Here is a 19,068-nt window from a genome sequence, read left to right as displayed (position 1 = left end):
TAGCAGGATGACTATTTCCTAAGAAATATAATCTCCCCTGATGTCATCAATAATGTTGCTCCAACATCATAATGCTGTTCATGTCCCATCTATAAGGGATCTCTCTGGATGCCAAGATGGCCGACGGACCACGTCATATATTGAACCACCTGCTGCTGACATGAAGTCAGCCTCTCTCTGGTCCTCTGTTGCCTGCAGCTGCTTCTGGCCTTTAAATAGCAGGCAGTTGCTCTCTGTCTTTGCTCATGTTCCTGCTTGAACTCTGCCTTTGTTCCAGGGATTGCCTGTCTGTTTTTTAACTCCTGCTTGGACCTGACTAGCCCTGCCTGCTACCTGCCTCGACCCCAGAACTGGACCTGACTACCCCTGCATCCCAGGCCTCTGATCCGAAGCCAACGTTGGTGTATTACTCCCTACCTCTGCCCCATGGATCCATATCCTGTTTTGCAGTCCGTAACGTTACACCACATTAGGCATGTATTATGGTAAGCGCGTGCACGTGGCGTACGCATAGTGTGTACAGGCAAAGCTATGACGCATGTGCTTAGGAGGCGTGGCCATGTCACAAGGATAGGCCTCCCTGTGATTGGCTCACAGTGTCACGTCTGCCACTCGAAAATACAAATGTCTTTGTATTTCCACCAAGTTGCCACGCTAACGTTGTCTGCCGTGCGCATTGGCAGTGGATACACTGTCATAGGGAGACAGGTATCTTTCATAGCCGCGCATTCGCTTAGTATAATAAAAGCCTTAGGCTGAGTCCATGGTCAGTGCTTATCCGCTGACCCGTGCAGAGGCGTGCTGACGCTTGTCAGTGAGCCCCATACAGCTGCAATGAGAGCGGCTTTAGCAGGGGCTCGCACACACTTCCACAGGCGTAGCTCTTAAATTTTTTTTAGTTTAAGCGTCACGGGACCGCAGGGCCAGTCACGTGAGCTCCGTGACGTCACTGGCCCGCCCCCCGACGGCATGCGAACTAAGGCCAGGGAAACCACCTGCTTTCCCTCAGCCTCAGCGCGCCTCCACACTGCTGAAGTCACCATGGACTTAGGCTGAAGACAAAACATTTTTTTTTTTAAAGGCGCATAGTGAAACCATATGCATGTATCATTGTGGGCAGATGTGGGTGCTCCACAGAACAAATAAACAAATAACTACATAAAGATGTTTTATATCATAATATATTATCCATTGAACATTTGGTAGTTTTTCTGTCATGCTTAGGTAAAGAAGCTGATCAAATTGACTAGAAATAAATATGCATTACAAGTCAATATCTCTTTAACAGTCATCTGAAATAAACATTAATGTTGCTAGATGTTACTGTACTTCTTAACCAAGGAAACAAAGAACGCATTACATTAAAAAAATCTACAGTTTATTAGAAATATTGTACTAAGCTATTTAGTTGTCTGGGATCAATACAAAAACAGACCAAAACAAAGCTTCTACTTACCGGGCTGTACTAATAGTCTTAAGGAGGATTGAATGACATGCATACGCCGAACTTGCTACAATGGAATTGTGAGGATCATCTTCAGGCACAATTTCAAACTGTAAAAAGAAAGGGAAAACCCCAAACCCATAACTAGAAAATGTTGACAATTCCTCTCTATAGAAAGCAGCCCTTTCTGGCGCTTGGATAGCAGAGTTAAATAAATTCCTTTGAAACTTGTCTTGATTTGCTCTCAGTTATGCCAATTTGTTCATGGGCATATGGGAGGACGACATGATCTAGTCCAATTGTCCACTGGGAGCAAATCTGGTGCTCTGGCGGCGCTACATAGATGATGTAATTTTCATTTGGAAGGGCACTTCCCATGAGCTAGAACAGTTTAAAATGTATTTGAATGCTAATAATAGGAACCCACATTTCACATTCAAGCATACTGTAGTAAGGCGACGTTAGAATTTCTTGATCTCCAGATATATGTAGAAAACAACTCCTTACAAACTAAAACTTTTTATAAAGAGGTTCAAGCTTACAACTACCTCTAATACAGCAGTCACCATAATCCAAACTGGGTGAAAAACATCCCCCGAGGACAGATGGTAAGACTCAGAAAAAATTGTTCGAACCCAGATGTCTTTAAAGAACAAGCAGAATCATTGAAACAAAAATTCCTAGATAGAGATTATAATCGAGCAATGCTTGATGAAAGTATACAGAAGGTGCGCGAGATGACTAGAGCAACACTTTTGGAATATAAATCAGATGAGAACAAACCCAAAATTAGTGATACAGTGGCATTTGTTACATAGTACAGCTCAATGGCACCACAGATCATCGGGACATATCACAAATATTGGGGTTTGCTCAGGAAAGATGTACATCTAAGAGATCATTTAAAAGAAAAACCTGAAATTTATTTCAGAAGGGCGAATAATCTAAAAACAAGATTATCCCCCAGCTGCCCTTTAATCAATTCGACTAGTTTAGACCAACATAACATCAAGGGATACTACACTTGTGCAAAGTGTGTAGCTTGTAAGTATAGCATCAAAGTCAAAAAGTTTAAATCAAATATTACTGGTAAAGAGTATAAAATCTAATCACTTGTCAATTGCCACAGTAAATATGTGGCGTATCTGCTTGAATGCCCGTGCGACCTACAATATGTGGGCCACACGAGCAGACCTTTACAAAGACGTTTGGGTGAACATATAAACAATATAAAAAAAGGACTGACTAGTCAATGTGTCTAACCATTTTAAAACAAAACATGCACAAAGTCCGGAGGGACTTAACTGTCATGCCATCGAGTGCCCCATAGCATGCTGGAGGGGAGGTGACAGGCTAAATCAAATTTCACGAAGAGAATGCTATTGGATTTTTGAATTAAAAACGTTGACACCCCAAGGACTCAACGTCGAATTTGATTTGGCCGCATTTCTGAAGTAAGGAGTTAATGAACAGCTACTAATTTCTATTGAACTATTCATCCCACGGGCAGTACAAAGGACTTGGGCCATCCCTTAAGGTTGGAGGAAAGGAAATTTCACCAGCAACAAAGGAAAGGGTTCTTTACAGTAAGGGCAGTTAAAATGTGGAATTCATTACCCATGGAGACTGTGATGGCAGATACAATAGATTTGTTCAAAAAAAGGTTGGACATCTTTTTAGATGGGAAAGGGATATACCAAATATGTATACAAGGACAGAATGTTGATCCAGGGATTAATCCGATTGCCAATTCTTGGAGTCAGGAAGGAATTAATTTTTCCCCTTAATGGGGTTTTTTGTTTGCCTTCCTCTGGATCAATAAGTAAGTATAGATATAGAATAAAGTATCTGTTGTCTAAATTAAGCATAGGTTGAACTTGATGGACGTACGTCTTTTTTCAACCTCATCTACTATGTAACTATGTAATTTTCATATGTAAGAGCTTTTTTTATGTGAAACTAAGGTTCCTCTATATATATTATACTACCAAATATTAATATTAAAAGTATTCTAACATATTAAAATGAAACAATAAAATTAAAATAAAAAATATCTAGTAAATATTCAAGATATATTAATCAACTAAAAATTGTTTCAAAATTGCAATTATTTAGAATAAATAATGACTACTTCCATTGTTATTCTTATTAAAAACATTAGTGCCAATTCAAATACTGACTATTTTTTGACATCCTCAATAAAAATATAAATGCTGAGGCGCATGCGCGACGGCAACGGAGATGGCAGCATAGGAATCTAGCTCCGTGCCGCGCGTCACTTAAAACAACTTAAAAACACCCAAAGAATAAAGATCTTAGAAAAAATCAGTGCGAGCAGCCTGTCTGAACACCCCAGGATGGCACCGAAGAAACCGGGGGCGCAGAAGAAACCGAAAACGGCCGATGTAAGGAATTACTTCGGCGGCGCTAGCACAAGCGGGAGCAGGGAGGAAATGGCGCCAACTTCAAACCCCGGCACAGATAATGAATCGGAAGGCGAGGACGGTTCCCCCAACGACCAAGCACAATTACCAGTTAGAAGGTGCGATTTTGAGAGGTTATATAATGACCTCAAATCGCTCCTGCAAGCTGACATAAAAGAAGTCAAACGGGAGGTGGGGAAGCTGGGCACCAGAACTGACGACCTGGAACGGAAGGTGGACCAGACCATAAAGGCAGTGCAAAGGACTGACAAAAAATCAGGGGACCTACAGAAACAAATTGACGAGCTGCGGGAGAGACAGGAAGACACTGAGAACCGGGATAGAAGGAACAATTTACGGATCCGAGGAGTCTCAGAGGAGATAGAGGATTGTAATGACTATGTCACCCGTTGGATTGAGACCCTTCTCCCCGACCTAAACAAGGAGGCCCGGGCAATGGACAGATGCCATAGAGCCCTCCGGGCTCGTCCAGTACACAAGGAGCAGCCCAGAGACATCATAATTAGGTTACACTACTTCACCACGAAGGAAGCTATCCTACGACTGACGAGGCCCCTGCCATCTGTGGACTTTGAGGGGAACAGGATGCTGATCTTCCAAGATCTATCCCCAGCCACGCTTCTCAGGCGCCGCAGCCTGTTCCCCATTACAAGGGCCCTCAGGGAGCAAAATGTGCGGTACAGGTGGACCTTCCCGTTCGGGTTGCAGGTGACCAAGAACGGGAGGGCACTCCACATAAAAGATCCCGCAGACGGCCCGGAATTCCTGGACAAACTGGGCCTCAAGGGTGCCCCGGCTCCCCCAACGGAGGAGGCAGATGTGTTAGAGCCGGAATGGAGTGGAGGGCCTGGTTCCCCGCAGACAAAAGGGAAGAAACGCTGAATGAGGGCACCGGTCCTCCCACATTAGCGCACAGTTGCGCAGTTTTAAAGTTATTAGGCTGTCACAGACTATCCAACCCCACTGCCTGTTATCTGCCTGCCCCCTGGACACACTAACCGGAGGGGGGGGTAAACCAGCCATTTACCAGACTGGAGTCGCCCAGTTATGCCTCGGACCCGGACGGGTCAAACACACGCGCCCTCAACAAATGGCTCGATCAGGGTAGAAACAAGAAGATCACGTCCGCCCTGGAACGGGGGGTGACCGACCCAGGATACTCAGATGGGCAGCGGAATCCCTGGGGAAAAAAAAAAAAAGTAAACGGACTTACCTCCAGTCAGCAAAAGATGGCGCTGAGGCCGGAGCATGGTGAGTTCCAGCGTGAGACGCAGAGGCTCTCCTAAGGCGGGAAGAAGCAGCGCGACACACCTCCTCTTCTCGGCGGAGCTCCCCTCAAGATGGCGTCCGGTCACAGGAAACAGGAAACCAGCGGACAGCCGAGGGCGGAAGCACAGTGACGGGCGCCATCTTGGAGGTGGCAAAGGATCCAGATGACGTCATCAGACAGAGACGCACCGCGCCGGAAGACGCGAACGAACTGTAGATGGCGGCGGAAGCCTCCCACTCGATACAGGAGGGGGGATACTATATAGGGGACTTAAAGGCCCAGGGAAAGGGGGTAAACTAAGCAGAGAGACGGCTACATGGTAGAAGAAGGGAGCGGCAGGAATAGTAATAACAAGAAGTAACCGAGAGGGGCTCAGGGACGTAGGATATAGACTAGATATAGGAGCAAGGAAGGCGGAAATAATAAGTAGGAGAAAAAAGAGGGCGAAAGTAAGGGGGAGAGGGGGACAGGCAGAGTGAGAGAACATATGGGAGAGAAACAAAAAACAAAGGTATAAGAGATAGAGAAGGGAGCAAGAGATGGGGGGCGGAGAGGTCACGGGGGAGAAGAATGAGGACGTAGAAGCTAAGGAAAGTTGGAAGCAGGCTGGAGGAAGTAGACAGATAGGTTAGAGGTTGCAAGGTCAGAGCGAAGCGGGGTTAAGTTTAGTAAGCTGGGAACCTGAAGAACATAGCTGGCGACTCGGAGAGAGAGGCAAGGGGCAACAGGATAGAGAAGTGATTCTTAAAAGTCGGAGTGGCAAACACAGGCACATTAGGCCAAGTTGTGCAGTTGACAAGTTAGGGGATATATCCCCATTTATCAGTTAGGGTGTATGAGATGCGCGGACACGGGGTGGGAACCGGCTGGTCTACCCCGAAGTCGGCATAAGCCTCAAGCAGGGGGTGATGGGGAGGGGTCTCCCAGAACCACCTAAAGACCTTCGGAGAGAGGGAGGGGGGCAGGGTCCGGGACTCGCCAGGTCCTCAATCCGAAAGGCAGTGATGCGGGAAGCAGGTCAGGGAAGGCCTGGTTCCGGTATCAGTTACATGTGTATAAACATATATATGTTTGAGTGTTTTGATTTGTATGTATCCTCCCCTAATGTTTTTTCCCTCTGTACCACTCTCCCTTTTCACGTACCCTACCCACCCATCAAGAGGCAGATGAGGAGACGCTCCGCAAAGAGGGTTGCTGAAACTGAAATCCATGCACCTCCCGGAGGGCCCCGAAGGGCGCAAGAAGTCACCGACAGAATCAGGTCATCAATAAAACATGATGAGTAATGAGGTCAGATGCATATCTCACAATGTGAAGGGGTTCAACGGCCCAGCAAAACGCAAGCTGGCCTTGCGGGACTACAAACGTCTCAGGGCCGATATCCTGTTCCTCCAGGAAACGCATTTCTCTAGAGATAGCTTTCCAAAGTTCTGGGACAAAGATTTCAGAGTTGTACACCTGGCATCCGCACAAGTAAAAAAAAGAGGGGTTGCAATAGCGATACATAACAGGTTAGATTTTCTAGTTGAGAAGAAGGTGGTAGATAGAGAGGGCAGATTCTTAATTTTAGTAGGGTCACTGCAAGGAAACCCGCTTACGCTAGCATCGGTCTATGCACCTTGCGAAGCCTCGGTGGATTTCTTCTCCCTCTTCTTTGGAAAGCTACACAGGGAGGCTAAGGGAAAGATGATAATAGCAGGAGATCTAAACAGGACCCTAAATCCCAAACTAGACAGATGCACGTCTACGGATGCCCCCCCTAAGATGGACATCCGGCAAATCACACAGGGGTTAAAAGAGTGCCAATTAGTAGACATATGGCGGGAACAGCACCCCAGAGGTAGAGACTACACCTTTTTCTCTCACCCCCACAACCGATACAGCCGGCTGGACTACTTCCTTGTATCTAATAGATTGGTTCCGGTGGTCTCCCACACTGGGATCCACGATATTTCGTGGTCCGACCACGCACCCATTGAGCTGCGGTGCTCACTAGATCTGAGGGCCAGGCCTGGAGCAAATTGGAGGCTTAATGAATTACTGCTCAAAATCCCAGACATACAGAGAGAGATAGGAGACAGAATCACAGACTTCTTTGCTGAGAACGTAGGGAGTGTCTCGTCCAACACTACCCTGTGGGAGGCCCATAAGGCAACGCTCAGAGGATCCCTCATGTGCCTAGCTGCTAGGCGCAGGAGGGATCTAGAGAAACAAATCAAGGTCCTACAGGACAAGCTGGCGACCCTATCAAAGGCGCATAAAGTATATAGAAACACGGACACGCTGCGAGCTTTAGCAGATATCAAACAGCAATTGAACATCAAGCTAGCCTCCCAGGTAGAAAAGGAGATGAGCTGGTCCAGGCGTAGGTACTTTGAAAAGGCGAACAAACCAGACACCCTATTGGCAAATAAATTGAAAAACAAAATCCCTAGTTACCACATACAAACTATACGCACACAAGGGGGGGACCTCACCTCCAATCCTGAGCGGATCGTGGCGGAATTCAAAAGCTACTACGAGACACTGTACGATGGAGGTAAGGTCATACACAATCAAAAGACGAGGGAAATTCTAGGGGAATTCTTAAAAGAAGCCAAATTGCCGACACAGAGCAGGGTGGAGAAAGAAGCGTTACAGTCAGACTTCTCTTTAGAAGAGTTAACGGAAGTTGTAAAGTCACTTAAACCGGCCAAGGCGCCCGGGCCAGACGGCTTCTCCAACTTATACTACAAAAATTTTTTGAAAAAATTAGCCCCACACCTATTGAAGCTCTTTAACTCCATACTACATGGGGCCTCATTCCCAGCCCAGATGCTTCAGGCGTCAATCTCCCTGATCCATAAACCTGGTAAGGACCCGGCAGACTGCAAGAGCTACCGGCCCATCTCTTTGATTAACACGGATATCAAAATTTTCTCCAAATTAATAGCCAATAGAGTGGGTACCGTCCTGCCCAGGTTAGTTCATCCGGATCAGGTGGGGTTTATCGGAGGAAGGCAAGCGGCAGACAATACCAGACGGATAATAGATCTGATAGATTTGGCACAGAAACAAAACATCCAGTCAATGGTATTGAGTCTGGACGCTGAAAAAGCCTTCGATAGAATCGATTGGCCCTATCTGAGGAAGACGCTTGGAGCGTTCGGCTTTGAGGGACGCCTCTTGGAGGCCATTATGGCACTCTACGAGGGGCCAGTGGCAAGGGTACGGCATCAGGGTTTCTCATCCGAGCAATTCCTAATTAAGAGTGGCACGCGCCAGGGATGCCCGTTGTCCCCCTTGTTGTTCGCCCTATGCGTGGAACCCTTGGCGGCACATATCAGAAACAACCCGGATGTTACGGGCATAGCTGTAAAAGGGCAATCACACAAAGTGGCGCTCTACGCAGATGATGTGATCCTGACATTGTCACAACCTCTCACCTCCCTGCCCAACGTCTTCTCAATTCTGGGGACCTTTAGACAAATTTCTGGGTTCAAAATTAATCAGGCCAAATCGGAAGCCCTCAATATAAATTTACCCAAACAAGTAGAAAAACTAATCGATCTTAATTTCAATTTTAAGTGGCAACCCTCTATGATCAAATATTTAGGGGTATACATCACAAAAGAATATAAGGCTTTATACAAAGCTAACTATCCCAGGCTGTTTCGGACTCTTCGTGAGGATATCGGGAAATGGGCGGAGTACAGTATCTCGTGGATAGGCCGCATACACAGTGTTAAGATGAATCTCCTGCCACGGGTGCTGTACCTTTTCCAGGCCCTCCCGATCCCCCTGGTAAGAGAAGATATCCTCTCGCTACAGTCCCTGATAACAAAATTTATCTGGAATAGGAAAAAACCGAGAATTAATAGAGCAATCTTGAGGAGGCCGACCTTGAGAGGAGGGTTGGGGGTGCCATGTCTGTTCGCCTACTACAAAGCAGCGCAACTGAGCCAGATTGTGCAGTGGCACACTGACCCGAATCTCCGCCGGTGGGTAGCATTAGAAAAAGAATGTTGCTCACCAATAGATATTAAGAATCTAATTTGGCTGCCCCGTAAAAGTCGGGCCGTAATGCAGACACCGCTGCGGACCATGGTTAGCTCCTTGAAGGTCTGGGACGCAGTTAAGCTCAAATGCCATCTCACGTCCCTACACTCTCTAATGACCCCTATCTGGGGGAACCCAAACTTTGCTCCAGGGATGGATAGTACGATCTTTTCAAAATGGATCCAAGCAGGATATCTCCGTCTGAAAGATCTGGAGGGCAGACTACACATAAAAACATTTGATCATATTAGAGAAGAGAAAAATTTACCTAACACGGAATTTTTTAGATACCTCCAGATCAGGGCCTTCTACAATGAAGCCCCTATTCGGCCTCGGAGAACAAATTTTGAGCAGCTCTGTTCCAGAGATACGGACACAAGGGGACTAACGTCTAGAATGTACAGGGAAGTGGTGTGCCCGGAGACGGACGATCAACCCAGACTTTCATACATGAGGCAGTGGGAGGCGGACCTCGTGGGACTTTAGAGGACGAAGACTGGGACAGGATCCTGCAGGTGGCGGCCAAAAGCTCCAATAATATGCAGCCCGTCTCGACATATAGCACAAACAAAAAAAACAAAAAAAAGAAGCCCACCTGACAGCAGCGGCAATTTGGATCGTCCTCGGAGCACCCCCCCCCTCCTCCTTTCCCTCCCCCAGCCCTCCCTTCCCCCCCCTCCCTGCCCCAGTAGCCATTGGGCATGTCTTCCCCCCCCCTGTTCGTCTTGTGAGTCTAGTTCGTCAAAATTTTGGAAGGTTTGTATAAAACAAAAATGAAAGTTTTTATTATGGTGATATACTTGGAGACAATGGAGGGTGTTACCATGTGAGATGTATTTCACCCAATAAAACCAAAGTTATATAAAAAAAAAATATAAATGCTAATTAGGATATCAGATTAAGTCTATGTTCAAATTATATTATTCATTCCAGATCATGGATTTATATTTGGTATATGGGATGTCACTATTTACATCTGCCACGTAATTATCTCACAGCTAAATAAAGACATTTAATATATTAACATAATTCCTAATGTTGGCAGGGATACATTGGGTTTAAAATCTATGGACTCAATGTAGAAATTTATTGGAAATGCTAGATTAATGGAAAGCTATGTTTATAGATGCTGTGTTTCAATATCTGATCTAATTTCTTGTTCATATACGAGTTATCTGTCTCACAATATGACTTTGTAATATGCTTTTTTAAGTTAACATCTCATTGCATGTTAAAGGTTAAAGCGATGTCTGAATGATCAATTATCTAGTGCCTTAATGAATACATGACGAAGGGCAGTGCACCATGGAGCCACTACGGAGTGTATTTCCATATGAAGATAGTTAAAAAAACTGCTCAAATAATAATTTCTGGACGGCATAAATAGCCTTCTAACAGTCTCTAGTACACACCCCAATATTGAGTCTAGAAACGCGTAGGATTGTACCACAACGCGGACACCGTACATGAGGAATTTTGGTCGTAATGTCATCAGGTGAGGACGAGTAGGCAACGAGTCAGAGCTACACGCCCACCTGTTAGACGGAATTACACTGACTGACCCTGGAGCAGGAGCACTAGTGATATTTCCACCAACTAAGGCTTATGTCCTAGTTACATCTTGTAAGTAGGATTTCAATTTTTCCACTCAATGGAGTCAAGTAGCTTTTTTTTTTGTTTTTTTAGCTGTATACACTACATCAGGGCTGCACAACATACGGCCCGCGGGCCGCATGCGGCCCGCTTGGCCTCTCTGTGCGGCCCGCGATGACTCCGGCCGGGCGCCACTTAATTAAATAAATAAATAATAATTTTAAAAAAAAGTTTCAAAAAATGGCGGCGATCTAAACTGGTTGCCAGACAGCCAGTCTGACTTTTCAAGGCAGCTTATTGGACTTCCACATACGGGACTTATAAGGTTCACTGTATTTATTTTGTTGTGACACCAGCGCTTTTTGCACTAATTTAGAACATACAATTCCTCTCTATCAAGCAAATCAAATTTTTTTTTTAAACTGCAGTCTTGCATGGCAGCTATAAGGTAGGCTCTAAAGAGCAAGACAGGACAACCTCAGAAATAATTGAGCAATCTAACACAGGGCAGCAAGTCAGCACCAGGGAGCAAATTTGCAATACAGCACCCATCCCTGGAATAACACAATTCCTATGCAGGCTCCTGAACAAATCCTAAAATACTGAAGGTATTTGGTCCTGCTTAGAAGCATTCAGAATGTGCTCAATTAGCCCTGTTAAATTAAGCTAGTAGGACGATTTCCTAAATAAGTGAAGCGAAAAGAGTAACGCTCCAAAAGAGTCGTCTTGAGAAAGGTCTGCTGTGTTGGACTGAAACGTTGGATGAGTAAATATTTGAGTGCTATTCTTTTCGCTTAATTTCTATGGGATTTCACCATTGAGATTCAGCACCCGAAAGTATCTTTAATTTTTGAGTACACATATACTAACTGTATATTTTAATGTGATTTCCTATACCAGATAATCTCCCAAAACTGGGTGATTAGACCGATTCCTCATCAGTTCTACATATTGATCTGTGGTAACTACCGATGACTGCTAATACTCGTTAGTCAAAAAGGTTATGCCATTTTTACTAAACAAGGACACACAAAAAATGCTTTTAATATTTTTTTTTGTTCTCAGTAAACAATGTTACTATTCTCATGTTTGTCTAAAATAAAATAAAAACCAGACCCATGTTTTTACAAGCTTTAGATCAATGCCATTTATGAGTCAAAATTAAAAACAATTGATGACATAGTTAAGTGTTTACCATTTGTTTTATATTTAACTGTCTGCGTATATTGAGCTGTGCAAGTGAAATTGTAGTGTGGAGTTAGAACCAGAAGGAAAGTAGTGTGTATTCCTTGCATTGGTGGGTGAGCTTAGAGAGTGTACAGTGGGTTAATTTATTTTGATAGTGTGGGAATTGGGAGTCTGTTTAAAAAAAATTCTGCCTGGTTTGAAAGATTGCAGTGGGGGTGGTTTAGCTAATTGCTTACCTATCTATCCCACCGGATTGTTGTGTACCTGTCTTTAAACATAGGCTTGTAACGAATCATAAGAGGCTGTGTATATTGAGCTGTGCGAGTAAAATTGCATGTGTCTTTTAGTGGGGAGTTAGAACCAGAAGGAGTTGAAACAAAGAAGGCGTAAAACAAGGTATATTGAAATACAGTAAATTGTTAGCACTTAATAGTCCATAGTTGCAACAATGAACAGAATTGAGAATGCCACTCAATGCACATCTTGCCACGCATATGTACACGTGGAGAAGCTGTTCCGGGGAGCATACCGCTGTGGGAAGTGTGAGTGGGTTGTCTCTTTAGAGTCTCTGATTGCTGATCTAAAGAGGCAATTTGCAACATTGAAACACGTTAACAATCTTGAAAGGAGTTTATTGCTCAATGAACAGGCCCTGGCTGGAACTAGTGGTGCAAAGTGAGGAGCTGTGACTGAGGATCAGGAAGAGGGAAGCAGGGGGAAAAGAGAGAGGAACGCCAGTCCTGAGCTGACCCATCCCTATAGATTTGCCAGATTGAGTGAAAATATTGTGAGTGTCAGGGCAGGAATGGCAAGGCTGGGGGAGACCGATTCCTCTACCACCACTATGGTGGTAGGGGACTCCATTATTAGGAGGGTAGAGAAGGGCAATCTGTTGCCGTGACTGCATGAACCGAATAGTTTGTCTCCTGGGTTCTCCAGTTCAGCACATTGTGGATCGGGTAGACAGGTTGTTGGCACCAATAACAATGGGCTGGGACTGACCCAGAGGTCTTGGTACACCAATGACAAAGTAAGAGAAAGCTGGAGGGTCCTAAAAAAATGATTTGAGGGATCTAGTCCACAAGCTTAAGGCAAGGTCGAATTTTCTCAAACACTACCATTGCCACGCGCTACCTCAGGGAGGCAGTTGGAGCTTAGGGAGTTTAATGCATTGCTAAAAAAATGGTGTATGGAGGAGATTTTGGGGTTTTAAGAGCACTGGGAGTCCTTCTCTGAGAGGTGCTATCTTTATAGTAGGGATGAATTTCACCTAAACCAAGTTAGGGGAAAATTCTGTGATAGGGGGATGTTAAGAAAGTTGGAGATTTTAAACTAGGACAGGAGGGGGAGGGACAAGAAAGATAATGGACTAGACAGAATAGATTGGAAAAGGGAAATAGCTAGGTATCATGGAGGTAGAGTGGGGGAAAATGGTATTTTGGGAACTGAGAAATGTACCTTTATTAAACACAGATAATACTAGTAAATTAATAAAGACTAAATCCAATTGATGTAGAAAGGTAGGGGCAGAGCAGATAAAAATAGCTCAGACTGGAAAAAACCTTATGAAAAAACGGGAAAACCCCAGTGCCGATGCTATAGATATATTAAGGAGACTACAAATGACTAAGAATAAAGTCCATAATTAATGTAGATGTCCATGGGATGCTTAAATAAACTAATATGATAGGAGATCGACACAGCTTGTATAATGAATAAACACCAATACTAATAATATACAACTACTGTAATCGTTCTACCTATTACTACAAAACTAATAAGGTGTCGTGCCTAATGTACCGAAAGTGATTAAGTACACATATTAAATATTAATGTGAGTAATGTGAATATTAAACAGAGTTGGGTGGTAACCCAAAACAATTGATGAATCCTAAGTGACTAGTGTTAGGGACAGAAACTGCATTTGTGTTAAACCATCCATTTTGTCTGTTCATAACCTGTTAAGATTCTGTAGTCAGCCTTTGGCTGAAATATAATTTCTAAATGTATTCAGCTTCTGCCAAATTACATTTCCTCCCTGCTCAGGATCTTGCTAAGATATTTTTTGTGTTGTCAGTTTCCTGCTGTTTTAGTCAGTAAACAATAAGAGTGGTTCTCTGAGAGAGGTAAAATCGTAAAACTTAGTTCCCAGAGAAATTCAAGGTTTATTTATACCAGACAATGAATAAGCTATGTATTCAGACAGTGCCTGTATTGGAGAATTACATCCCAAAATCCCGCTACTAATATGTCCTGCCCCTAAATTACGCCTCTAACCCAAGCCACGCCCAAGCCACACCCAGGTTACACCTACGTTACGCCTCTAACCAAACCTATTCTTTTTTCTGTATAAAAATCGTTACCCTATGCTTAATAAACTAAGACAAAGGAATTTGAAACCTGGCTTGTGTTACGTTTCATTTCCTTCGTTTTCCGGGCCTGTACATTCATCAAATCGGAGATAACATTGTCAGTGCGTGATAAAGCTTCCCGGGGGAGTCTGCTGCAAGGTGCAGATCTGTGTATCGAGTCACGAGGCCTCCAGCCCTTTTAGCACAGGAAAGGTTCCTTTCAACTAGTGAATCAGCTAATAGAATGGAAGCCAAAAGGACATAAAAAAAAAATTGATCCAAATGACTTGTACAACAATGCAATAATAAAGAGAACAAAAAGTCCTTGGTGCAAGAAAGTCAATAGTACCAGTCCTGGATAATCATATTTGGATCAGTCCCAATAAGTAGTCATTGGTCCCAAAAAGATCTCCTCAAGGACTGGAAATTCTGAAGATATACAGTAAAAAAGAAAAATCACCATTGCGCAGTAGCCTCCACAAAGTGAATCGTTGCACAAGTCAAATGCCTACTTACAGCAAGTGGATAGGTCTCAGGCAATGGAAGATGTCTTTAGCTTCAAACAGATAGCTGGATCCACAAAGTCTCCAACACCCATGTACCCATGAATGAATAGAAATAAAACATAGCATGGTACAAGAGATGCATTTATTTAAAAACGCCAGACCATAAATTTACACTTACAGTGTTTCTAGTCTTGGCGCGTGATTTAAAGATGCCGTCTGCAGCATGGGTATGAGGCGTTCAGAGCTGGCAGCTGGGGGTCAGCGTCACACTCCTCTCCCTCTCCTCGCGGCCTCGACTCGAGTCAGACCCGATGATGTCACTACTGTACCGATAACTCCTCCTTCCTGCTGACGAACGCAACAAGCTCCACCCTATGCATTTCGTGACTAGGAATGTCACTTCCTCAGGGAATCCCGCAGTTCGAGCCCAACCATTGAGCCCTCACTAATGGGATGAACAACCCCCACACAAAGCAGTCGTCAGAATGAACCTGCTGTCACACGGGCACTGGGGTAAGGATAAGGTGATGAATTCATAGACTCAAGTACTTCACTCTCCGTAGTCCCTTCAGTGGTGTTGCAGAGTCGGAGAGCCCCCGTCGGGTGCGTGCTCCAGCCAAATCCGCCCGGAATATGCAGGTGAAAAACTAAATAGCGGAGTATGAAACGCATCAGCTGACTGCAGGGATGTTGTATTCCTAATACATTTTTTTCTATGGCTACCTTTGTCCAGCTTCCTCACCGGCATTTTTTGCAGTGCTCTGCTATTGTTTGGAAAAAAATTAAAATGCATGCTTGCTAATGTAAGAAGCCTGACAGATAAAATGAGGGCGCTTGAATTGATAGCTACAAGGGAGCAGTATATCATAGGCATTACTGAACCATGGAGGGATGAAACTCCTGATTGGGAAATTAATTTAGAGGATTATTCCCTTTTTGGGAGGGCTCGAGCAAATAGAAGATGTGGTGGAGTATATTTATATGTTAAACCAGATTTAAAAACTATTATAAGGGAAGATGTTTATGAAGGGAATTATGAAAATAGAGACCTTTTGGATTTAAATTAGAAGTGGATGTAAAAGTACAAAGAAAATGTTTGTAGGAATATGCTATAAACAACCCGCGAGCTTGAGGAAGCTAAAACACTTTTACTAATGGAGAAAGCAGCAGAACTACAGCAACGAGAAAGTTTGTGAACCCCAATGATAATTACAGAATTTCCATAGTTTATCCATCACAACATTCTTGAATCAAAACCAGTATTTTCTAAACTATACAATAGGGTTTATATTAACCAATTCCATGTCTTTTGAAACAAAATGATGAATGAATTAGACAAACAATGAGTAATTAAGAGTCAGGGTATGTGGAAAAGTAAGTGAAACCATGGTTTTATTAGCTAAATTAAAGGGGATAATTATAATCAGGTATTTAAATAGTTAGGTAGATCTTCAGGGATGAGTTTGGGAGGCCCCACCCTATAAAAAGATCAGACACTGTGAGTTTGGTCTTCATCATACAGGTGTGTGGAAAAACATCATGCCATGTGTCACGTACGTCCCCCTGCTAGCACGCGACCTGTATACGGGACAAGGGGTAATACAGACGCCCGCCAGCTGCCCCACTCTTCACCCCCTCAAGGGTCCCTCAAATGAGTTGTATCTGTCCCCCAAGCCGTCCCCATATACCACCGCCACGAACAAGCACACCAGTGAGCCTGTGACTTTATATAGGCAACCAGGGTTAATGCACAAAGGCGTCTCTAGCAACCCCCCTTTCTCCTCTGCAAGGAACCAGCGAGTTAGCATTAACCCCTACTCAATTGCACATCATAACCGCCCACTGCCACCAAATCAGTTGTAGTAACGTGTGCCTGAATTTAGTAAGTTATTCTCTCCAGCGTGCACAAAGTTCATTCAGAGCCCAAAGCGTTACTTATTAAATGGTTTAATATATATATATATATATAAAAATACAGTGCTTGAATTACAGAAAAGGTATTAAACAATAAACATACAATTACAATATAAGGCAGAACAGCTTCTTAAAACAAAAGGGGTAAAACAGAAAATCTATACAGTACATTACCACATGCTATGGATTTTTCCCAGAGAGGCACTGGTTCAGAGGATGAGGTCTGACATGCTATCCAAGCATGCCCCTAGTCAGATCTGCCCAGTAACAACCTGGCCCAGACTTAGATACAATATTCTCATAAGCCCACCCCTTTCTACAGAATACTTTGACATTCAGAGCAGACAGAAACAGTCCTGATCAGTTTCAAACCCAGCATTTGGTATTTGGTTAAACAAGTGTAGCTCATTAACCCCTCGAGCACCAAAGGGAATTAAACAACCTAGTAGCTCATGACATTATCACGACACCATGATCAAAAGAATTCTCTGAGGACCTCAAGAAGCAGTTATTGATGCTCATCAGTCTAGAAAGAGTTTGAAAAAACTATTTCTAAGGATTGGGGACTCCACCAATCCAATGTCAGACAGATAGTGTACAATGGAGACATTTGCAGAGCACAGTCAATCTACCCAGGAGCGGTCGTCCTACCAAATCTCTCCAAGAACAAACCAGCAAATCATCCAGGAAATCACAAAGAACCCCAGAGAACATCCAAGAATCTGCCGGCCACTCTCGCTTTGGCTAATGAGAGTGTTCTGAACTTAACTATAAGAAAAACACTGAACAAGAATGGTGTTCATGGAAGGATAGCCAGGAGGAAGCCATTGCTCTCTAAAAGAACATTGCTGCCCGTCTGAAGTTAGGCAAAGAGCACAAAGATAATCCACCACACTTCAGGAACAATGTTCTCTGGACAGACGAGTTAAAGGTAGAACTTTTTGGTCTCATTGAGAAACGTTATGTTTGCCGAAAACTAAGCACTGCGTTCGAACAGAAGAACCTCACCTGAACCGTCAAGTATAGTGATGGGAGTGTGATTGTTTGGGACTGCTTTGCTGCCTCAGGACCTGGACGGCTTGCCATCATTGACAAAGCCATGAATTTTGCATTGTATCAGAAGATTCTAGAGGAGAATATCAGACCATCTGTCCGTGAGCTGAAGCGAAAGTGGGTCATGCAGAAAGACAATGATTCTAAACATACAAGCAGATCTACAAAATAAGGGATGCAGAAGATGAAAGTCCACATTTTAGAATGACCTAGTCCAAGACTGGACCCAAACCCCATCAAAATTTAGTGGCAGGACCTTAAGCAAGCTTTCATGCAAGGAAGACCTCAAATGACACAGAGTTAACAATGTTCTGTAAGAAGGAATGAGGCAAGATTCCTCAAAACCAAAGTGAGAGACTAACCAGCAGTTACAGGAAATCTTAATTACAGTAATTGCAGCTCAAAGGAGTGTCACCAGGTACTGACGCTAAGGTTCACATACAGTACTTTGTCACACATGGATATTGAATGTTGAATCATTAGTAGATAAATAAATGTTGAAAAAGTTATCTTTATTTATTATGAGGAAAGATTAAGATCCAATAACATTTTAAGTTTGAATTATGAAAATTAGTGATGTACCGGGTCCTTAAAAGCCCCGGGGTACTCAGGGAATTTTTTTTAAATTAACCGGCTGATAGGTTTGGGGGGGGAGGAAGAGGAGGATGACAGCAGCGGCGGCGGAGGGAGAGAAGGAGGACGTCAGCCAGCAGAGGACGACTGTGGGCGGCGGAGGGAGAAAAGGATGGCAGATTAGCATTACAACTAAAGGAAACCATTTTTTTGGGGGTCCTAAACGACAATTATAAGACACAAATTATTTAGGAACAAACCAGGAGAGGGGCATTACAGGATTTTATATCAAACAATGTAAAAGCAATCTTAAATATTCACGTTCGGAACATTTGGGAAACAGTGATCATAACATGGTTTCATTTGAAATATATGTTTTTCAAATATGCCTTTCTAAAAGTGTCTTTTTTTTATCAATGGAGGAATACACTGGGATGACATTTTTGCAGGAAAAATGTGGACGGTAAATGGCCAGTCTTTAAAACATTGTTAGAAAGCACCCTTATCAGTGCATACCCTTGGGTAATAAATATAAAGAAAAAAGTCTGAACCAATGTGGCTAAATAAAAAGGTAGGGAAACAAATGGTTCTGATAGCAATCAGTGCAAACACAGGGTGAGAAGACAAATACACCTGTAACGGCGCACACCTTACAAAATTATAAATTAATCGAGTTTAAAAAGTAACCTGTGTT

General features: G+C 43.6%; 1 protein-coding gene across 3 annotated transcripts in view; it reads right to left on the bottom strand.

Moving 5' to 3' along the window:
• TBRG1 (transforming growth factor beta regulator 1) overlaps window positions 1-19,068 on the bottom strand; it is a 176,525-nt gene that overhangs the window by 35,224 nt on the left and 122,233 nt on the right. For all 3 annotated transcript variants that reach the window (XM_075606833.1, XM_075606832.1, XM_075606834.1), the window contains one exon: window positions 1,457-1,554. In XM_075606833.1, coding sequence (XP_075462948.1) covers window positions 1,457-1,554 — 98 coding nt within the window. The remainder of the gene's footprint in view (window positions 1-1,456; window positions 1,555-19,068) is intronic.

The sequence above is a fragment of the Ascaphus truei genome, chromosome 7 (genome assembly GCF_040206685.1).
Source record: "Ascaphus truei isolate aAscTru1 chromosome 7, aAscTru1.hap1, whole genome shotgun sequence".
NCBI classification, from domain to species: domain Eukaryota; kingdom Metazoa; phylum Chordata; class Amphibia; order Anura; family Ascaphidae; genus Ascaphus; species Ascaphus truei.
Note: the sequence above shows the minus strand (reverse complement) of the source record. Positions and strands in the feature narration are given on the sequence as shown.